The sequence below is a fragment of the Ruditapes philippinarum genome, unplaced genomic scaffold, assembly GCF_026571515.1.
Source record: "Ruditapes philippinarum isolate M1 unplaced genomic scaffold, ASM2657151v2 ctg140_1_1_1_1, whole genome shotgun sequence".
Lineage (NCBI taxonomy): Eukaryota > Metazoa > Mollusca > Bivalvia > Venerida > Veneridae > Ruditapes > Ruditapes philippinarum.
Window position 1 is genome coordinate 372,769 of NW_026852852.1, and position 20,290 is coordinate 393,058.

The 20,290-nt window shown below is 31.7% G+C and overlaps 2 protein-coding genes across 2 annotated transcripts; one reads left to right on the forward strand and one right to left on the reverse strand.

The window, feature by feature from the left end:
* The first annotated feature begins 23 nt into the window (after positions 1–23).
* On the forward strand, positions 24–5,570 carry LOC132726321 (uncharacterized). The gene is made up of 8 exons (XM_060711633.1): positions 24–903; positions 1,191–1,293; positions 2,028–2,053; positions 3,196–3,307; positions 3,869–3,903; positions 4,386–4,453; positions 4,856–4,925; positions 5,337–5,570. Exons 1-7 carry the CDS (start codon positions 24–26, stop codon positions 4,880–4,882), a joined length of 1,251 nt encoding a protein of 416 aa, XP_060567616.1. The 3' UTR covers positions 4,883–4,925; positions 5,337–5,570.
* A 5,555-nt stretch (positions 5,571–11,125) lies between these two features.
* On the reverse strand, positions 11,126–19,712 carry LOC132726253 (uncharacterized). The gene is made up of 6 exons (XM_060711536.1): positions 19,592–19,712; positions 17,697–18,599; positions 17,279–17,384; positions 16,733–16,939; positions 11,517–11,925; positions 11,126–11,155 (listed from the first exon to the last, which is right to left on the reverse strand). Exons 1-6 carry the CDS (start codon positions 19,710–19,712, stop codon positions 11,126–11,128), a joined length of 1,776 nt encoding a protein of 591 aa, XP_060567519.1.
* Positions 19,713–20,290: the final 578 nt, after the last annotated feature.

Here is a 20,290-nt window from a genome sequence, read left to right on the forward strand (position 1 = left end):
CAATAACATTGATACAGGATTTTATGCAAGACGCTTTTAATTATTTGCAAGAAGTTGTAAATGAATCGAAAGCTTACATTGGAGAAATTGACAAAGCTAAGAGGCAGATTCAAGAGTTTAGCAGTATAAATGTAACAGCTGAAAATATGACAAGTGACAGCTTTGGAATAAGTAGCGAATATGCTGCGGTCGATTATAATATGACACAAAATGACATTTATAAAGCAATTAATGATACAAAAAAGGCAGCATCGGAAGATCCATTGTTAACTGAAATTCAGATAGCAGTAGGTGGAATGAATAAAGCCGTTGATGATGAAATTGTATCTCTTGAAAAGATTGACTTTAGAAATACTTGGTTTACATCGTTGATAAATATGACAAAGGATTATTTCAATAACTCGGAATGCGAAAACTTCCAAGACTGTATATTCTACTCCATTTCTAACTTGTATGTCCTTTATGAATCAGAGAATTTTCCAAACATATCAAGCATACAAGATTCCATCGTTGATCTTGAAAATTTACTGATTGAAATATTTCAGAACGAATCTTTCTCCGTAATTGATACATCAGTGGCATATGAAAATGCACTGTTTCATATTAACAAACTTGTAAGCATGAATTTGTTTTGTTCAGATGCTCCGAAGTTTGTGAAACAGCTACAGAACCAGACTGTTCTATACGGCAGCAACGTGACGTTCTTTTGCAATGCTGCAGGTGACCCAGAACTAGATTTCATTTGGCTTGTGAATGATACTATCATCCCTGGAGAAAGTTCCAATGTGCTGACCGTTTTAAACGTTACCGAAAATGATTCTTACGAAAAGTACAACTGTATGGCTGGGAATATTGTTGCTAATATCACCTCTTCTGATGCTTATATAAGTATCAAAAAACAAGGTAAATTCATATTGCGGCATGTTAATGGATAACAAGGTAAATATTATGAAATAACTGGATCTCTTAAATGATTGAATATCGTAAATTGTTATTTTTGAATTGAACCAAATATTATTTAAAATCGTTGGCGCAAAATACGGAGAAAAGTTTTGTAAAAAATCATTTTTGAGTATATAGATTTTTGGGTATTTACAAAAATGTGAATGAGTAAAAAAACATGATGCATAGAGAAGATTAATACATGATTAATGAATACATTAAAATACATATCACATGCTATTTTACAGTATTACCAGCCAGTGCTAATCCATGTGACCTAGGGGAACAGCTCACACTACAGTGTGATAATGATAGTGATTGTCAGGTTGTGGGCAACAAGCCAACTTGCCGGTATGACAAAAGAAACTTTTAATAATAAAGTGTTACAATTTCCTACTTCAGTAGAATGACTTGCCATATCGTCATCATGTAATAAAGGTTATTTATTAGTTTACATGCTTTCCAGTAGACAGTGAAAAAATATTTTGTTTGCTTTAAAGTGAAATTATCAACAAAAACAAAATAATTATAATAATTATATGATAAGAATTTTCACAGCATTTGGACTATATTTGAATGCGAATAAAAAGTAAAATTACGTAACTGAATACAGGCTTTCTCACTTAGTGAACATGATTACGATAAATACATACCAATCTGTATATTTAAAGATATAAATGTAAATAAAAACATCACAATGATTAAACAGTAATTAGCATAGCATAAAATAAACAAAATAAAATTATATTTTGCTTGAATTTTTTTATAATAACAACGTGACATCATAACATGATTTTCATGACGTCCTAAAAACAACGTGACATCATAACATGATTTCATGACGTCATATATGAGAGCGATAAAAATCAGGAAAAAAAGCCTTAAGCATTGCTAATTTTGTATGTATTCACTTTTTACCTTGTAAACACTAGCTCGTAATGTAATTTAACTTGTGGCTACACCAGTCGTGAAAATACTCTATTTAAACTTGTAACTAAGCTACTTTTGAAAATAGTACACTTGAGAAAACAAAGCTCTAGTTTACAATATTCCATTCAAAATAAGAACAATGTTTTATTTTTTAGGCAAATACACGAAGAAAATATCAAAGGTAATACAATTAAAACTTTTATGCAACCTTTATGGATACTTTGTATTTCATATAGTATAAATAAAAAAACATCTATCGATTGTAATAAAAAATAACATTATTTAAGTACAAAATGTTACTTTTTATTTCCCCCAAAACTATCATTTAAAAGCACTTTATGGTTCAGAAATCCATATTTTAGAATTCTTTAAAAATGCCAAACATGTGTTTGATAATGTTTTAATAACGGGTTAAGAGCATTCAACAACAGTTACTGAAAAAATAGTCCTGAACTTGCAGTGATGTGTCGTAAAAGTTGCAAAATGTAAACAAAGTGGTATATTGATTTCCATACAAAATACTTTTTACATACAAATAATATTTTAAATATACCATTTGCAAACAAAGCAAAATCATCAAAAGATAGTGTATGTATTTGACAAATGTGTTTTATTTTTGGAAACTGTGACAAGATATCAAGGATAAAAAGTTTCTGAGAAATCAAAAATTATAGCATTTCTAAGTTTTTAAATTTGGGATCAATTATCTTTACCTTAAAATATTATTTGATCAAATGATAACCATATGTATATCAACCAATTTTGAAGAAGATTACTACCCACATTGATATTATTTTCGTCGTCATCATCATCATTTTCAGTATCATATCTACAAAGCGCTATCTAAAAATAACTGTTTTGAGCATAGAAAAATGAGACTATTTGACATTTAAATAAAATATTAGCAAAAAATTATACAAATTGATAGTTTTATTGTTTAGTATTGAAACATGAATCATATCATACGATTATCTTTTTGAACGAATAATATGTTAAAGCAATTGTGTTTTTGCTTAGATACTGGTAGGATGTTCATTCCAAAGTTCTTTGGCAATGCTCCTATTGCATTTTGTCGCCGCTTCGCTTCTTTGAATAACTATTAATAAAAATGTTACTAAAACATTGAGTCTCCTTTTACAAACTGTACTACCTAAAAGTTGTTAACATAAGAGAATCCACGGGGGCATCGAATGCATATGGAACGATTTTGCACTGAATTTGACGTCCTACATATAACCATTGGAGATCCTGGATTAAATGTATCTTTTAAAGAAGAAAAGTGGTGAATATGGATAGTGTAAATTTTTAAAATGCATATTGCAGAGGAGGATTATCTCATCATTGTTGGACTGGTCTTGGGAGTTGCTGCCGTCTTAGTGACAGTGATATTGTTGATCGTTTGTGTGTTGCAGAAAACAAACTGTCGGAAAAAGTTGTAAGTTGATTCAAATATGTAATCGTAAGTCAAACAATATTTATTGCAGTCCACGTATCCAAAGTTAATGAATGCTTCTGCCCTTAACGAGAAAACGATTGGTGGAACTTAATAAAATGGAGTTTTGAAAGGGGATCAGAGGTTATGAAGGATACATATTACAGATAAGCTGCCATAAGACACATTAAAAAGCAGGCATCATATCCTTAGGGTGAATAAATGGTATTTGAAATGAGAGAATACTGGAACCACCCAACTAAAAAGTAGCCGAGAAGTCTACAAGGACAATAATAATGTGGTGCTAAACGATATTTAAGGATCGGAAATACACATCCCTGATTGGATATACGAGGCAACAATGTTGCAAGATCGGTTTGATTGAGTTTATTCATTGACGGTACTGGAAAGGGCATGTTACCGTCCACGCCACTTAACAACGACTTAAACAGTATTCAACATTTTACATGAAATGCTAAAATGTAACCATTTTTACTTTTTTATTTTTATATGATGTCATTTAAATATTTTAACTTAAAGTTTTCTATTTAATTACAATTGCAGGTGGCCACACAAAGGAAACTCTTCACGTGAATCAGGTTTGTTAAACAATATTTAAAAAAAATTATCTTCATCAAAAAAGAAGGAAAGAAGATAACCGAAAGCTAATTAACCTTTGATTTTAGCTATCATTATTCATCTTGGAAGCATTTAGCCTAAGTATTATTCTATTCATTTAAAAAAACATCTTGCAATAGTTGTAAGTATTCCAATAAGATACACTGGAAAATTTATTTTCCGAAATAAATGTATCGCCTGTTTTAATTATTTTGTTACGATCCGCACAGGCCCTATACGTATATATTCACGCTCGATCCAGATAACTCCATTTTTACTGGTATGCAGAGTACAATCATGCACTTATTCAATAAGGTAACATAATTATTAAGATTAATTTTGTGAAAATGACAAATTTATATCACCTTAGATTTCGCTGCAGGTTAAAGTTTTTATTTCATTTGTCATGGCTTGAATGATAATAAATGAATACGTGAATTATTTCTGATTTTCTTGTGGACAGGAGAACATATAGCACTACCTTACCTGAGCTGGAGGAATCTCCTCAGAATGACCCCCCACATTCAAAAGGTAACAGTCTTACAATAAATATCACAAGTGAAGATTTTATTTATTCACCACATTTCACGGTCTATTACAAACAATTTTTCCGACATTAAAAAGAAGAAATAGAAAAGCGGTTGTCGTTAAACTGTTTATGAATATTTTTAATTACGTATATTGATATTGTTAGATTAAATGAAGAAAGAGAAAAAGAAAGGATTAAAATGAAAATCAATTTTTTTAATTCAGACTTGAATAATATTATCTAAGATATTCATCATTTAGCACAGACAACATGATCGGGCTATAGCAATTACAGTGGTTAGGTATATATTGCTGCTAATTAGTACATATAATATAGGTAACGTTTTGTTGTTTTAATTTTGCATCGACAGAAAATGTTGTAATTGTTGTTTTTGTTTTTTAAAGGCAAATGGTAGTCATGCAGAGCAGTAGATGTGAAATGAAGACGACTTCAAATTAATATAGTTTTGTATAGGTATGTATTTTCATTCCCTTCAGTTGCCGGGGTTATCTGATAAATTGTCTTCTTATATGGTTATATTGTAAGGCATGCGTGTTTCGTATCTGATGCATTTTTATTCATTTATCTTAGTAATAATCTCATTTCCAAATTAAAGACATTAGTTTTCATTTGTAACAGAAAAATGCAATTCCCACTGTCGTTTTTATTTACTGAAATTCTATTACACAGTATTGCATTATTTAGAGTAGTTTTCATAAAATAATAAAATTAGATATTATCTTACTCTATATTATTTAACTTAATATTGTTAAATTGTTCTTTAATAATTTCTCATTTACTTTAAGCAGGGTCTTTCAAATAGAGATCTATTTGAAAGACCCTTAAAGACTCTGCAGTAAGGTTTTTGTTCTTTTATTTTTACAGACGGGTGAAAGTGGTCAACAAATCAATATTGGATGTCATTAGCTGATGTCTTACCACCATGACCAGATGCTTAAAGTGGGATTTTTTCAAAGGAATTTATATACTTCATAGACGGCTTATTACTTCAGACATTCATATAATGTATGCTTATTCTTTAGCAGCGCCATCTATATCATAATTATTTTTATGTCAGACATGGTATTTCTGTAATACTTTGCTTATTTAATTTAGTATTCATAATCATATGGTATTGTTGCATTACCACTAAAACGAAAATATTTTGGGCATACTCGATGTTTGTGGGGTTGAGAAAGTAACTGAATAGGAAGGATGAAAATTAATAATTATGAAATATTTGATAACGTGAAAGTTTTATAACACAGTGACTGTAAAAGGTATGTCTACTGCAAATATACCCTGTTTAACTGTCTAAGAATAAAACATATCATTATAGACGGCAATGTTTGAACGTACCTAGATTAATCTAAAATAAAACTGTATACTTAAAAAGTGAAAAAATATTTAAGACTTTAGACGGATATTTATATATTATGAAAAGTATATTGTTTATAAAGAAAGAATAGCACGTAAGCAACTGTATACAATTATTTCTTTTAGGTTTAAATAAGTTTTTTCTAATGTCATAAATTGCTTAGTTTCAACATCAGTTATAAGCCTTTTCTTTTTAATCATGCACGTTAAAGGGATACACAGGCAAAATAATGACAAAAATACAAAAATGATCTTCTGTACTCGAATCATCCTAAAATGACTTTTCCTAAAGTTCCAGCATGAATTTCTGTATAGATTCTATATATTTTGGGGTTGAAGCTTAAATATTTCTATATATGTTGAACGAGATTTGGTCGCCAACAGAATCACCAAATACTTTAAAAACAAGTCATGTGATTTGAACAAACCCTGGAAGTTACTATAACAGGTATTGCAGATATTGTATGATTAAAACAAGTCTAAGTAAATGTTCTTTAACGTTTCCAGAGTACACAGTAACAACTATTTTGAAATCATAGCGCTCTAACCTGACCCACGCGGGTCAAGTTAGGAAAACACCATTTTATTCTTTATATGGAGAAAAGTTTTGTTCTTTTTACTGTTTAGTGTATTCATTTTGATGACATTTACAGAATAATGAATGAAAAATTAAAAACTAAGAAATTAAAAGTTTGCCTGTGTCTCCCTTTAACATAAATTTCTACATCTAAATTATGTTTCTGTAAATAAAACAAGTATACATATATTATGCATATATTGTATTGATATATTCTCATTTGGTAAAATTCTCTCCATCTTTTGTATGCCTGACAATAAATTTATATTCATGATACTTTTATACAGTAGATATATAACATAATCGGACATTATCCTTGATCTTTGTTTCTATTTTTGTTGTTGTTTCAGTATTTCTTTTATATGTTTCTACTTTTCTAAATAAAACATTACTATCAAATAACATTTCTTATTTAGACATATTTTGAATATTCCATATGGTAATATGACTTTTTGTGATGTCAGTGTCGTAAGTCGTAATTAACTGAATCTCATAAACACTGACTGTACCAATTATCAACTCCCTTTGTTCAATACCCTTTTCATCAATTAACCGTGGCAATAATTATTTTACATAAATTTATCTGTTTAAAAGTAAATCATTTAATTCCTGGCTGGCTGGAATAGATACACCTTAAATTAATCAAAGAAGATTAATAATTTCCGTCAAATGTTGCGGTTCAGATCGGAATATCCGTCCCTAGGGGACACGCCCATTTGGCGGTTACGAGGCTATTGTCGCCTTCATCATGAGGTGTTTCTAATAAAAAAGAGACGGTTTTATGAGCTTAATAATTTAATTTATTTTTCTCAATTGCAAATGGATTCATTTAAGAAATAATATATCACAAACAGTGATTTTATCGCTCAATAGAATCATTGTTTGGAGTTTGGATGCGAGGAATTATATCACAAGGGCGAATCTGAAAGACAAACAAGGATTCCATAAAGCGATAAAATCACGATTTAGATATATATAGAAGTGTCAATATATTTTAAATAAATATGTTTAAACCATATATATAATATATACAAGGTTTAAACATATTTGTTTAAGCTCTATTACGAAACAAGCTCTTGCAACTTATATTAAAGGGACTCCACTGAGGTTTTTTTGACATGACGGAACTGGAAATATTTTTTTGAGATTATTACTCCATTTGATGCAGATCTATACTAATTACTTACATGTGCAAAATTTCAGATTCTTAGCTTGCTCCATTTTTCCAGAATAATTATTATAATAGTGAAAAATGACCCAAAATTGAAAAGCGTTTAAACGCTTTACACATAAATCGGACTGAGAATGTCACAAACATATGATTTTTAATGTATTTCTTTAAAAATTTAGGTTATATTTTATAAATATTGATGTTTTAAGTGCTCATGTATATGACTGTGAAAAAATTAAAATTTCATGTTTTACGCTTATAAACCTCAGTGGAGTTCCTTTAACCACTTACGAGTCCGCTTCCTGGAACCAACAAGTACTGGTGTCATATGAAGAAACATGGTCGTGACCCGAGTAGGACTCGAACCCTTGATCTATGGGTTGAGAGGCAGACACCTTAACCACCATAACTATAAATTATTTCGATTCTAACACGACATGGTCATCAACAAATAAATGCTGCCGTATCTGATATTAAGTTTATGTTAGTGTTCATCCGTGCTGTTCTACAGAAATTAGAAACTTCGACGGGAGCGATAGCGACAGGAGAATGTTTCTAATTTCTGTAGAACAGCACGGATGAATAATAACACATTTAGTGTCAAACTTTATTTGGCCTCATTATAAACCAATTTATTACGTCATTACGCGGTTCTATAAAGTGGAATCTAATATGAAAAATAGAAGGCGACTATGATAGTATCGACTTGTTTTCTTCTATGAAAATTAACGCATATCATTTTTAAGAAATACAGCGTTTTCATTGGATGACAAATAAAGTTGGACACTAAGCTAAATTAGGCCTGATTTGTTACCGTACTGTACCTATTATCAGCGCGTCGCATTTTTAGTGGTAACGTCACATGTCTTATGGTTACGTCACATGTCAAAATATAGAACGTCAACAGTGATTTTATTGCATAATAACACACATTTTCTATTCTTCTTTGTTCAATAGGGAAAAGTGCGGGTCTTGTTAAATAGAATAATATCAGTTAACAATGATTTAATTAGTCAACCTTAACGCTATGTTTATATATCGAAAATGACGTCACGTCGAAATATATGCACGGCCGTGCAATACCAGTATTCCGGAGTTGTAAAAGCGGCACAGGTATGTGAAAAATATAAATTATGAATACATTGTTGTAGAATAATGCACGGTTCGAGTAAAAATGCGCAGGAATTAATCACGAAGGCCAATAGGCCTAAGTGATTAATTACAAATCATTTGTACGATAAACCGTGCATTATAATACTATAATGCAAGAAAAAAATAATATCTATTTCCATCCTAACATGAAGGGATAATAAAAAGAGATAAAATGATAAAAATATGCTGAACTACATGTAGAAGTAATTTTCCTGACGTCATTTAGTTTATAGACGTCATAAAGCGTGTAAGCCTTCGGTTATTTTTGTGCTGTTCATATATCGTGTAACAATGCACTTGTTTGATAGGCGATTATTGTGAAGCGTGTTAGTTTCAATTTTTTAAAATCATTTCTCTTCATATTATTATTTCTAACAGAAACCTTTTTCCTTTTTATAAAGTTGTATATATATGTACTTATGAATGAAATATTGAAAAATATTGATGAAATAAGATGCGTATTTTCATTTATCCGTATTTTCACTGATAAAATTTATTTTTCACTGCAGTGAAACATATTTTCCGTATTTTTTCTGGTACCTTGCCAGACTACTTTCTTCTTATTTCAGCCAATACAATTTACACAATTAAACAAGAAGTCTTAAGAATTGTAAGGTCAAATAGAGAAAAATTATATATATAAATTCTTAAGTTCTTTTTCTATAAGCACAGGATTTATTTTCATATTGTCATCACAGGTAAACGTTGCGTGGCCATGACTTACACTATACCCCCGTTCCCCCTCTACAACCCAAAACCCTAAAAAAAAATTCTGAAAAAAAAATTTTTTTTATGACTAAAATATTGTAAAGGTATTTTACTCTACTTTCATTTTGCATAGAAATATCACTAGCATCTCAATTATCAGCGCATATATTCATCAATTTTTCACCGATCTTAACAATCTTGGTGTCAAATCTTAGACAAATGAATACTTTTTAAGGAAACAACACTGACACCTTCGCTGATTATACGTAGCAAGAAATATTCAAGTCAAAACTGTCAATAATTCTAACTCGGAAGAGATCTGATTGCACCGTTTTGGTAAAACATTCACGACTAAAACACTCTAAATTCATAATTAATGCACAAATTGCAGCGGCAGATGTTTCAAGTCTATCAAATACAATTACGCTCCGTACTTAAATTATCTATAAATCTATTCACGTAAAGAAACGAACCTGTTTTCTCAGCGGTTTGTTTTCAATCGTCCTGCAGCAGCCATGCCAGTACAATGCGCATGCTCGTGGAGATTTGTAACACAACGTCTCATTGGTCAACGACGGAGGTGTGTCTGGGCCCGGCTCTATCTACTATAAACGTAAGTACACACACTTTTGCCGGTACAAAGATTGGCGGAAAATTTAAGACTGCATGCAAATCGTGAAAAAATCTGTCTTTGATAAACTGATATAACTTACTATTAGTTATTTTAAAAAAACATTGTGTGGAGTCTTCAAAAGTGAAAATGTCTGTTGTTACCTGGTAAAATCCATTTTTACAACTTTAACACAGTTATTTCATATTTTTTATAAAAAAAAGTTACTGTCTTATATTTATGTTATTTATTCACATTGCTCACAGTAGAAATGTTCATCTTTTTTGTTAAATTTTTTTCCATCTAAGATGATGTTGAAGCCCAGCACATTTGCGATGTAACCAACCATTACAACCGTCACAATTAATCCATTGTGTTTGTGAAGGAGCCGTATTCTGATTTAAGTTACACACTTGACAAGATGTTTCTTCATCCGAGTTTTCTGACATTTCAAAATTATCAGCCTGATCTTTAGGCTTTTCAAGTGGAATTTCAATGTTTATATGTTCATCATCACTGCTTGATATTTCACTAGTTTTTTTAATTTTTCGTCTCCTTTTTGGTCTTGATGAACTACATGTTGGTTCAATGATAGGTATGCTACTGTCATTTGAAGTGGAAGGCCTTTCATCATCATTTTGTGATCCTTTTTGAGCTTTAGATTTTACTTTGGACTTTTCTGAAACCCGGGACCTGTTTCCTATGAGCCATTTTCTTTTCAATACTAAAAGCGTCTAAGACATCTTTCCTAAATTGATTCACCATAACCATTAAGTATATTTTGATGATTTTCTTGTAGATATTTTTGACCACATTGTTGTCAGAATGTTGGACATAATTTTCACCAAGGTCTTGATTAATTGCCCTGCACTTGTCTACAACACTAAAGAATTCATTATACAATTCAGAACTTTCCAAAATTTTATTTTTTATTTCCTCGAACAGATTGCTTCCATATTTATTCATGTTTTCATCCACTAAAAGTTGTAGACATTTTTCAGTCAGTATCTGGAAGAACTGGAAAAGATCATCAGGTATATTGGTAAGTGATCTATTCAGTCCCTGCTTTCTATTAACATCTAATAGGGACTCTGGTTTTGTTGTGGTAGCTAATAAATAGTATTCTTCAACTTTTATAGAATCTAAAATATCCACTGCTTGCAAGGACTCATTATATACAGCTTGGCCGCTTTCATCTACTTTATACATATAGCTCTTTTTCTTTTGCATATATTTATTTCTTACTTTAGCTATACAATAGCCACCTACATATCTTACACGTGCTTCAGAAGCATTTGTAATAATTCTATCAGAAATCTTTCTTTTTCCTACAGGAAACAATTCTGCTTTCTTTTTCAAAAGATATGTCCTAATTTGGTTGGATATATTAAAGCAGATGTGAAGGTGGTCTTCAGTACATTGCATGCTTTCAAAGAAAGTTAGGCAATTCATTCTAAATTCAGCACTTACTTGGTAAGCATGTACTTTAGTGTAAAATTCAGTCTGCAGCTTACTTGGTACAGATTTTGAAGGATCAACATCTAACTCCTCAACAAAAGATGACAACTTTGCATATTCATGTTTACAGAACTGTATGTACTTCGCATGATCAATTTCTGTCAGGATTTTGTTGGTATTGTATTGCATTGGAGTTTTCACAATCGTACATTTAATGCCAGTCAAAATTCCGTCTAAATCCAAGTCTGTTGGAAGATTTACTGATTCACTCTGTGTTTCACATATCATTTTGATAACTTCATCAAATTCACTGTCGAATTCCTCTGAACTTTCTTGTTCATCAAGCTCAGTAAGTTCATCAATCATAATCATGTCATCAACAGTCAAATTACCTGCACCTATGCCAATAGGTTCTTCTAACCTAAAATGAAAAGATATTTTTCAACATTTCATTTAAAAAAAAAAGTTTTGATTGATGTTTTCTTATACATTTATTTTTTATCAAAGTGAATTATTAAACTTTCTATAAACTGTATAAGTTTGTTTATTCAAACTTATTCTTATTCCATAAATAAGTTCATTTTCTATAGTGTTATTTTATTTGATTTCTTTTTTTATTAAACATAACCCATTATTTGTATTATATTTATACCTGAAATGTGTGTATAGACATAAGCATATTGAAGCCACAACTAAACAGCTCTTATTAACCTATAGATATTGTGTATGTATATCTAACAATGTGTATGTTGTAATAAATGTTCTGTTCTGTACTAGCTAGAGCTAATTAGTAAATTTAGATAGATAACATAATCATTTAATTTATTTTACATCTATACATTTTTAAAAAAGTATTGTAAAAGGTTGTTTTGGGCATTAGCACAATAAATCTCAAATAAGGTCTATAAATAACATTGCTTATCTGAAAGGGTGTTCATTGAAAAGTTCCAGGTAAAACAGCAATCAATCAACACCATTATCAGACTGTACTAATGTACAGCCCAACCATTGACTACACTGGACCAGCAGGCTAAGGGGTAAATTAACTACAAGCAAATAATGTATAAAGAAATCCAACTGTGTACATTTTGTCTTTTCAATCGAAATAAATTTCATCAGGACATTTGTATGTATGTGTCTTTAAAATGGGTATATTAAAATTAACTTGGTACAAATATTCACCATAATAAGACAATGTGTCATGCGCAACACCCAGACTCCTACCCCCAGGGTCAATGTCACACTTACAGTTAGGGGGAGGTTGGTAACTCTGATTCATATTAAATTTACATTTACTTTTTTTATGTAAATACTTTTAAGGTCATAGTTATTATAAACTTGTAAACAATGCATAGTTTCAGCTCTTGTATCATCAGTGTAAGGGAAATAACTTCAATTAAACAAAGTGAAGAAAAATCCCTTTAATGATATCAATGTAAATGTTAATACATAATAATTTTAAATTAGTATTTATCTCTGTGTTATATTCTAAATGTACATTAAAGCAATCTCAAATAAAATGAGCTGCGTCCCGACAAAACCAACATAGTGGGTTTGCAACCAGCATTAATCCAGACCAGCCTGCGCATCCGCGCAGTCTGATCAGGATCCATGCTGTTCACTATCAGTTTCTGTACTTGTAATAGGGTTGGTAAGCGAACAGCATGTATCCTGACCAGACTGCGCAGATGTGCAGGCTGCTCTGGATCCATGCTGGTCGCAAACCCACTATGTTGGTTTTGTCATGACACGGCTCAAATAAAGAATAAAAATTGAAAATCATTATTATGAATATCTTATTTTTTTGTCAACTATAATAAACAAAAATATGTTATGTTTTTTTTACATTTACAGGTCTAACCAGCTGGTCAGTTTTGCACTTTAAAAAGATAGAATATTATTTTGAAAAGCAAAAACATTATAGTTTTAATCAAATCTGTTTAAAAGATCACTTGTATTCAGCAAATATCAGTGTTAGTTGACCATTAATTTAAGGTTCCTATATAGTGCATTTCAAATACTAACTCATTTATATGAAACTTTGGACAGTGGTATTTGTATTCATGACTAGTGCAGACCAAGATTAGCCTGCAAATGTTTTCAATTTTATCATGATCTGCACTTTCTGACATTTATTAATTATCTTTTTGATAGAAGAATATGTTATCTGTAAATGGTACAGTGCAATAGGCAAATTGAGAGGTTTTAATGTTCAACTTCCTTATGCTACAAGTTTTTCACTCTCCTATTAGTGGTCACAAATATTGATATAACTTTAGTTCAAATACTGAAGAGGTGTTTTAACTCAAAGAATATTTTATTTATATAATTACAGGCTTTTGCCCCGGGTTAATGAAGACAGCAGTGGAAGTGTGGAGGTCAATGACCTATATGATGCTTACAAGTTTGAAATGGAAGAGTGTGGTAATAAAAACATTGCCTCAAAACGTGTGCTGGTTGACCACATTATCAAAATATATCCAAATGTTGAGAAAAAAAGGATTCAGATGTCAAGAAAGTCAACTTTGACACAGTACACAGGAATAATAAAGGTACCTGTTGATATGAATATCCATGAAAATGTGAATATTGTAAAAGTAAAGGACATTCTTACTAAAAGTGGAGATGACATTAAAATTATTGAAGAAAAATCAAATGTTGTAAAGTGTTGTATTGATACATTATGCAAAAGTAATGGTAATTGCATTCTCAAAGTAATTACCTTCATGGATACTGGTGAGTGGAGGTTGGATATAAGTGACCAAAATGTTAATCTTAACCAAATTATGATAGCAAATACATATCAATCAGACACAAAGGGAATAAAAACTGTACTGACTGCTGCCAGAAAGGTGAATTTATGTGAAGGAGTGCCTGTATCCAAAAATGTTATAATGACAAGATTTCACATTCTTGAAAATTGGAGATCAGGGGAGAGCAGCAAAAGAATTCTGAGATCAAAACTGTGTAGCAGAGTTATTACATTTAATGCACTCAATAGTACTTGTATTAAATGCCAGAAGATGACATTGATTCATGAAAACAACGAGGATAAGGAAAACAGCAACAACTCAAACACAAAGACATTACCAAATGTAAACAATACTGTGCAAACACCACAACAGTCAACTAATAATTGTGTGAAAGAAGACATTAAAAAATTAATTCCATGTGCAACTGATGAAATGGTTGAACTAATATTAAGTCAAGCCAATAATGTATGTAAGGATCCAAGGGGTAGGCGCTGGACAGAAGGTATGATTAATGTTTGTTTACAGTGGTACTGTAAAAGTCCACAGGCATATGAAAATTTCAGAGCAAGCAAATATCTTGTGTTACCTTCCAAATCTACATTGATACAGTACAAAAACCGAATAAAACAACATACTGGCTTTGACAACAACATATTTGATTGGATGTTTGAAGAAGCCAAAAGAAGAAGCATACCAGAAGAAGGTTACACTGGCGGCATTATTATTGATGAAATGTCAATTCAGGCAGACATACAAATATGTAAAAATAATGATGTTATAGAGCTTGCTGGGTTTATGGATGTTGGGGGGGAAGGCATATTTGTCATACAATGAGAAAAGGAAAAAATGAGAAAGTCTTAGGTACCCATGCATTACAGTTTGTTTTTCTTGGTATAAATGGTTTTCGATTTCCGTTTGCTCACTTTATATCAGATAATGTTCAAGCGCCTGAGCTGTACCCATTATTCTGGGAAGCTGTTGATCGCCTTAGTCAGTTTGGCTTTAAAGCTGTTTATACATGCATGGATGGTGCACAAAGCAATAGAACATTTATGCATATTAATACAAGTGCAGAGAAGAATTTTACATGTAACTGCCCATGTACCTTTGGACAAATGATATTTATTATGGATTGCAAACATGTAATAAAGAAAATTAGAAACAATGTATTAAAAAGTGGCATTTTCAAGACATCAACCAGATTATTGACACTACCAAATTCAGATTCTGTTCAGTGGCAGATGTTTACTGACTGTTACAAATGGGATAAATTAAATGCATTTCAACTACATCGAAAGCTTACAAATGATCATATATACCCTACAAATCAGCTAAAAATGCGCAACCATTTGGCAGAAGATGTCCTGGATACAGATATGTTGCATCTTATGCTTCAATATCAAAATAGTCTTGGGGCTAAAGGTTCGGTTTTAAATGGCACAATTGAATTTTTGAGACATACTTCTAAATTAATACAAATCTTCAAGGATATGCGTGCTTTAAAATCATTGGATGATCCTAACCTTGAAGAATTACTGAAAGTTGCAAAATGGTTTGAGGATTGGAAAGTTAATTCTTTGTCAAATACTTCCATACCTCCAAAGGATAGACAAAGGCAGATTTTGTCAGCACAATGTCATGAAGATATTCAAGCCTGTATTATTGGCTTTTATCAATTAGCAAAACAACTTCTAAGTAAGGCAACCAAAATTTACATCACTCCTGGTCTCATAAACTCTGATGTAATTGAAAATACATTTAATCAACAGAGGTCAACATACCATGGTGCCAACTCTAACCCTAATGCTCAACAATATAGACAAGCATTGAATAGTATTGTTTTGGGCCAAACAACAGTGTCACAGAAAGCCAATGCAGGGAAAAATCGATCTGCAGCTATTCCTTATAATTGTACCTTAAGCAAGCAACTGCCAGCTCAAAAAAGAAAGTCTGAACATAATGACTATGTGAAAATCAAAGTTATCCAGAAGTAAATTTACCTGTAAATATGACATTGTTTGTCTCATTTTACGCCTTTTCCCGACAGTATTTCAGTCATATAGGCGGGTGTTATCTAACCATCATTCCTGGAGAGTTACACCAGTACTAGACTACCTTCCTTCGTGCTAAACTACTAAAGCATCTCCCAGGGATAGAACCCTTGCCAGAGAGGTAAATGGATTAGAAGTCATCAACTTTAACCCCTAGACCACGGAGGCGGTCAGAAATGACATATTGTCCTATAGATTATATGGAATATGACTATCAAAATTATCATGACATTCTCAACCGTGAGTAGCAATATGATGTTCATCTGAATATATGTGCATATCCAGTACCTAATATACTTAACCATTTATGACAATCATCTTTTGATGTCACCAGAAATCCTGCATGGAATACACACTGTACCAAGGTACCTGATGACTCCTGGGCTTTGAACTTTGGTAAGTGAACAATTTTAAAAATACATACCTTTGTTGTTTATTGTTGCAACAACTTCTATCCTCTTGAAAGTCAGCAGATACTTTTTGCATGAAATTCATGACACAAGCAGGTTGTGAAATTACACTTTTCTTTACATTAAAGTTTATCACTCGTAGACCTTTTGTTTCTCGAGCCCGTCCAAGAGCAACTCCCAATTGTCCTGGCTTGAATATCTGACGACAGTCGATCTCCAAACTGTAACAAATTAAAATAAAGATACTTTTTTTTATTTATTACTTTTTTCTGACATTCATTCAAAAAAGAAAGAAGTAGTATTAATAATGTAAATAAAAAAGTGCTTTAAACCTTTTTCACTTGTGTAACTTAATAAAAAAATGGCTTATAAATATATTAATGCTTATGAATTTATACATAAATCTTACTCTTGTTACTGATTTGAATCAAATTGGCATGTTCTTGTTGATCAATGGTTATGGTTGTAGGCACCAATAAATTGTTGATCAATATTTATCAATAGTATTGTAATTTTGGGAAATAATTAATTTAGAAATGGTTAAAAAATTAATACTGTACCTATCCAGTGTTAATCCTTGTGACTTGTGTATGCTCATTGCAAAACTCAATTTTATTGGAAACTGAATTCCTACGGCCACATCAGTGTTTCGGGATGGACTAAAAACTGAAAAAAAAAAGATCACATTTAATTTTATACTGAAACTCATAATTTCCCATAAGAAAAAAAATGGTATATAACTGACTTTTATCATATTTTATTATTGAAGTTATTATAGTTCAATAATAAATATCTTTTATTTTCCTGAAAGAAATGAAGCCAAAGTCAAATTTACCTTACTATGGTTGATGATGTTCATTAATAATAATTAAGTTAAAGACTGTATGCAGAATGTGCATGAATAGTTGACAAGGCTAAAATGTCACAGTTTAATGTGACTATGTTTTCAGTCTTAATACATCAGATAAAGATACATACCAGAAAATCTAAACCTTTCTAGTGGCACTTTAACGTTCAAAGATGGAAACTCCACTACCGGTCCTGTTTCGCTGATGTCATATATATTACCACGCAGACCATTAACCAATTTATTGGATAGGTTACGAAGCAAAATAACTGGCGCACCTATTTTAAGCCACAGTGTTTTTGGAGCTAATATCTTGTTAAGGTGCTTCTGATGGCCTTCATCTGCAGAGCGAAATTCATACAACTGACCAGGAAAGTCAATTATTCGATTTCTGTTATATACATCCACTTGCTCATTTCTTGCAAATAATTTTATAGAGTCAGTGTCACAAGGCAATGGTCGAGTTAACCCTTTCATAAAAACTTCTGTTTCTATACTGACGATTCCATTCGCAATCTCCTGAATGGCTTTTATCAATTCTTTTTCTGTTTGCCGTATTACTTCAGTCAGTTTAACTCTGTGAGGCAAAATGTTTTCAAACAATTCACTTGTAAAACAAAAATCACCTTCTTCTCCATACATCTGGTTTGGAACTGGTGGCAGCTGTGTAAAGTCACCTGACAGTATCAATTGAATACCACCAAAGAAAAGCTGTGGATCCTTTAATTTGCATACTTCATTTAAAGATTCGAACATTTTTTTGCTTAACATGGAGCACTCGTCAATTACCAGTACATCCGTCTGGGTTACCCTATTCTTCACTTCAGTGAACTGGACATTATTTTCCACCACATTTCTAATCTCTGATACAACGTGCCTACCATCACCGATGCCTGACCACCTGTGTACTGTCGATGCATTATCGTACAAGCAGCATGCAATCCCGGTTGTAGCAGTAAGTGCTACACGCTTGCCCTCATTTTGTAAGGCCTGAACCCATTTTTTTTTAATATAAACCCCTTTTCCAGTACCCGCTGCCCCAAGAAGAAATAAATTTGTGACCACTTAAAAAAATGGTTTTTGCGCCTTGATTTGTGCAGTTTTTGCTCCATCTTTTGTTTTGGGTTTACATCATGTGTGCAAATCATGGTTCCTGTTTTTAACCCAAATCTATACTAAAAACCGGGGCCCCGAAAACACCTCCGTCGTTGGGCCAATGGACGTTTGTGTTACAAATCTCACGAGCATGGGCATTGGGACTGGGAGGCTGCTGCAGGGGCGATTTTTAAAACAAAAACCCCTGAGAAAAAAAGGTTTTTTTCTTTACGGAAATAGATTTATAAAATTTAAATTTTAAATACGGACGTTTAAATTTTATTTGAAAAGACTTGAAACCCTCTGCCCCTCAATTTTTCATTAATTATGAATTTAGAGTGTTTTAGTCGTGAATGTTTTACCAAAACGGTGCAATCAGATCTCTTCCGAGTTAGAATTATTGACAGTTTTGACTTGAATATTTCTTACTACGTATAATCAGCGAAGGTGTCAGTGTTGTTTCCTTAAAAAGTATTCATTTGTCTAAGATTTGACACCAAGATTGTTAAGATCGGTGAAAAATTGATGAATATATGCGCTGATAATTGAGATGCTAGTGATATTTCTATGCAAAATGAAAGTAGAGTAAAATACCTTTACAATATTTTAGTCATAAAAAAAATTTTTTTTTTTTTTAATTTTTTTTTAGGGTTTTGGGTTGTAGAGGGGGAACGGGGGTATAGTGTAAGTCATGGCCACGCAACGTTTACCTGTGATTGTCATATAAAACCTTGTGGCTACCGCAACTCGTGAAATATTTAGATATTTATTTTCATACCACTCGATGAAATCAAATTCTGTGTTTTTAGAAAAAAATCTTGAATATCCTCCATATATGACTAATTTTACTATGTAGGAAACTGTTATTAGCTACGTATATTCGGTAAAACTTAAGGTAAAGAATGATGTTTAGTTTTCTAAATATACATACCATAATCTTGTGTACGACAATAATAATTATACCGGTGTAACACAAAGTGGTGTATAGTTGCATGCTTCATGAAGGCGCCATTTTGCCGACTGTAGATGATTGCGTCGTAGGCGTCACTCATTACACACAATAAAATAACACTACTAAATGAAGAGCAATAGTATATATGTTTCTCTCAAAAAGTAGGCAAACTCTAGAAAAGTTAGGTTAGTCAAATAAGTGCCCATGTTAAAGTCAAAATGTATTTGTCTTAAAAGTACATTCTGATTTTATAATGGTTATTCATAAAAAAAACTATTGCATGTATCTACTACGCAAGAGTGTCCTGAAGTCTTTATAGCTACACGCCTCCAGATTCATGTAAATTTTCATAAATAGTTTAGAAATGTATTCTAAAGTAAAATAATGTGTGGTGAACTACATATTGCAATCGGCACTTATACTCCACGAAAATTACCAAATAGTGGTCAACATATGCAGAAACAGCCCTTACTGCGTTAGTAACGCAGTAGAAATATCGTGATAAAATACTGCAAAATCAGTGTTAAATTGCACATAACCTAATATAACATAACTTTTATTCGACATTAAAATTGTAACAACAAAATTATAGTCGATTTACATCAAATAGTGCAAAGTGTAAAAGTGAGACACGTGATTTCCTAACCTAGAAATACTCGTATATACTAGTAAATCTTA

Excerpts from the sequence above, each read along its gene's own strand:
- LOC132726321 (XM_060711633.1), top strand. The coding sequence starts at position 24 with ATGCAAGACGCTTTTAATTATTTGCAAGAAGTTGTAAATGAATCGAAA. Across the intron at positions 3,904-4,385 it reads AAACTCTTCACGTGAATCAG|GAGAACATATAGCACTACCT; the intron begins GTTTGTTAAACA and ends TCTTGTGGACAG. Across the intron at positions 4,454-4,855 it reads TGACCCCCCACATTCAAAAG|GCAAATGGTAGTCATGCAGA; the intron begins GTAACAGTCTTA and ends TGTTTTTTAAAG.
- LOC132726253 (XM_060711536.1), bottom strand. The coding sequence starts at position 19,712 with ATGAGTGACGCCTACGACGCAATCATCTACAGTCGGCAAAATGGCGCC. Across the intron at positions 18,600-19,591 it reads TTGTCGTACACAAGATTATG|CGGGTACTGGAAAAGGGGTT; the intron begins GTATGTATATTT and ends TTCTTGGGGCAG. Across the intron at positions 17,385-17,696 it reads AGAAAGGTTTAGATTTTCTG|TTTTTAGTCCATCCCGAAAC; the intron begins GTATGTATCTTT and ends TTTTTTTTTCAG.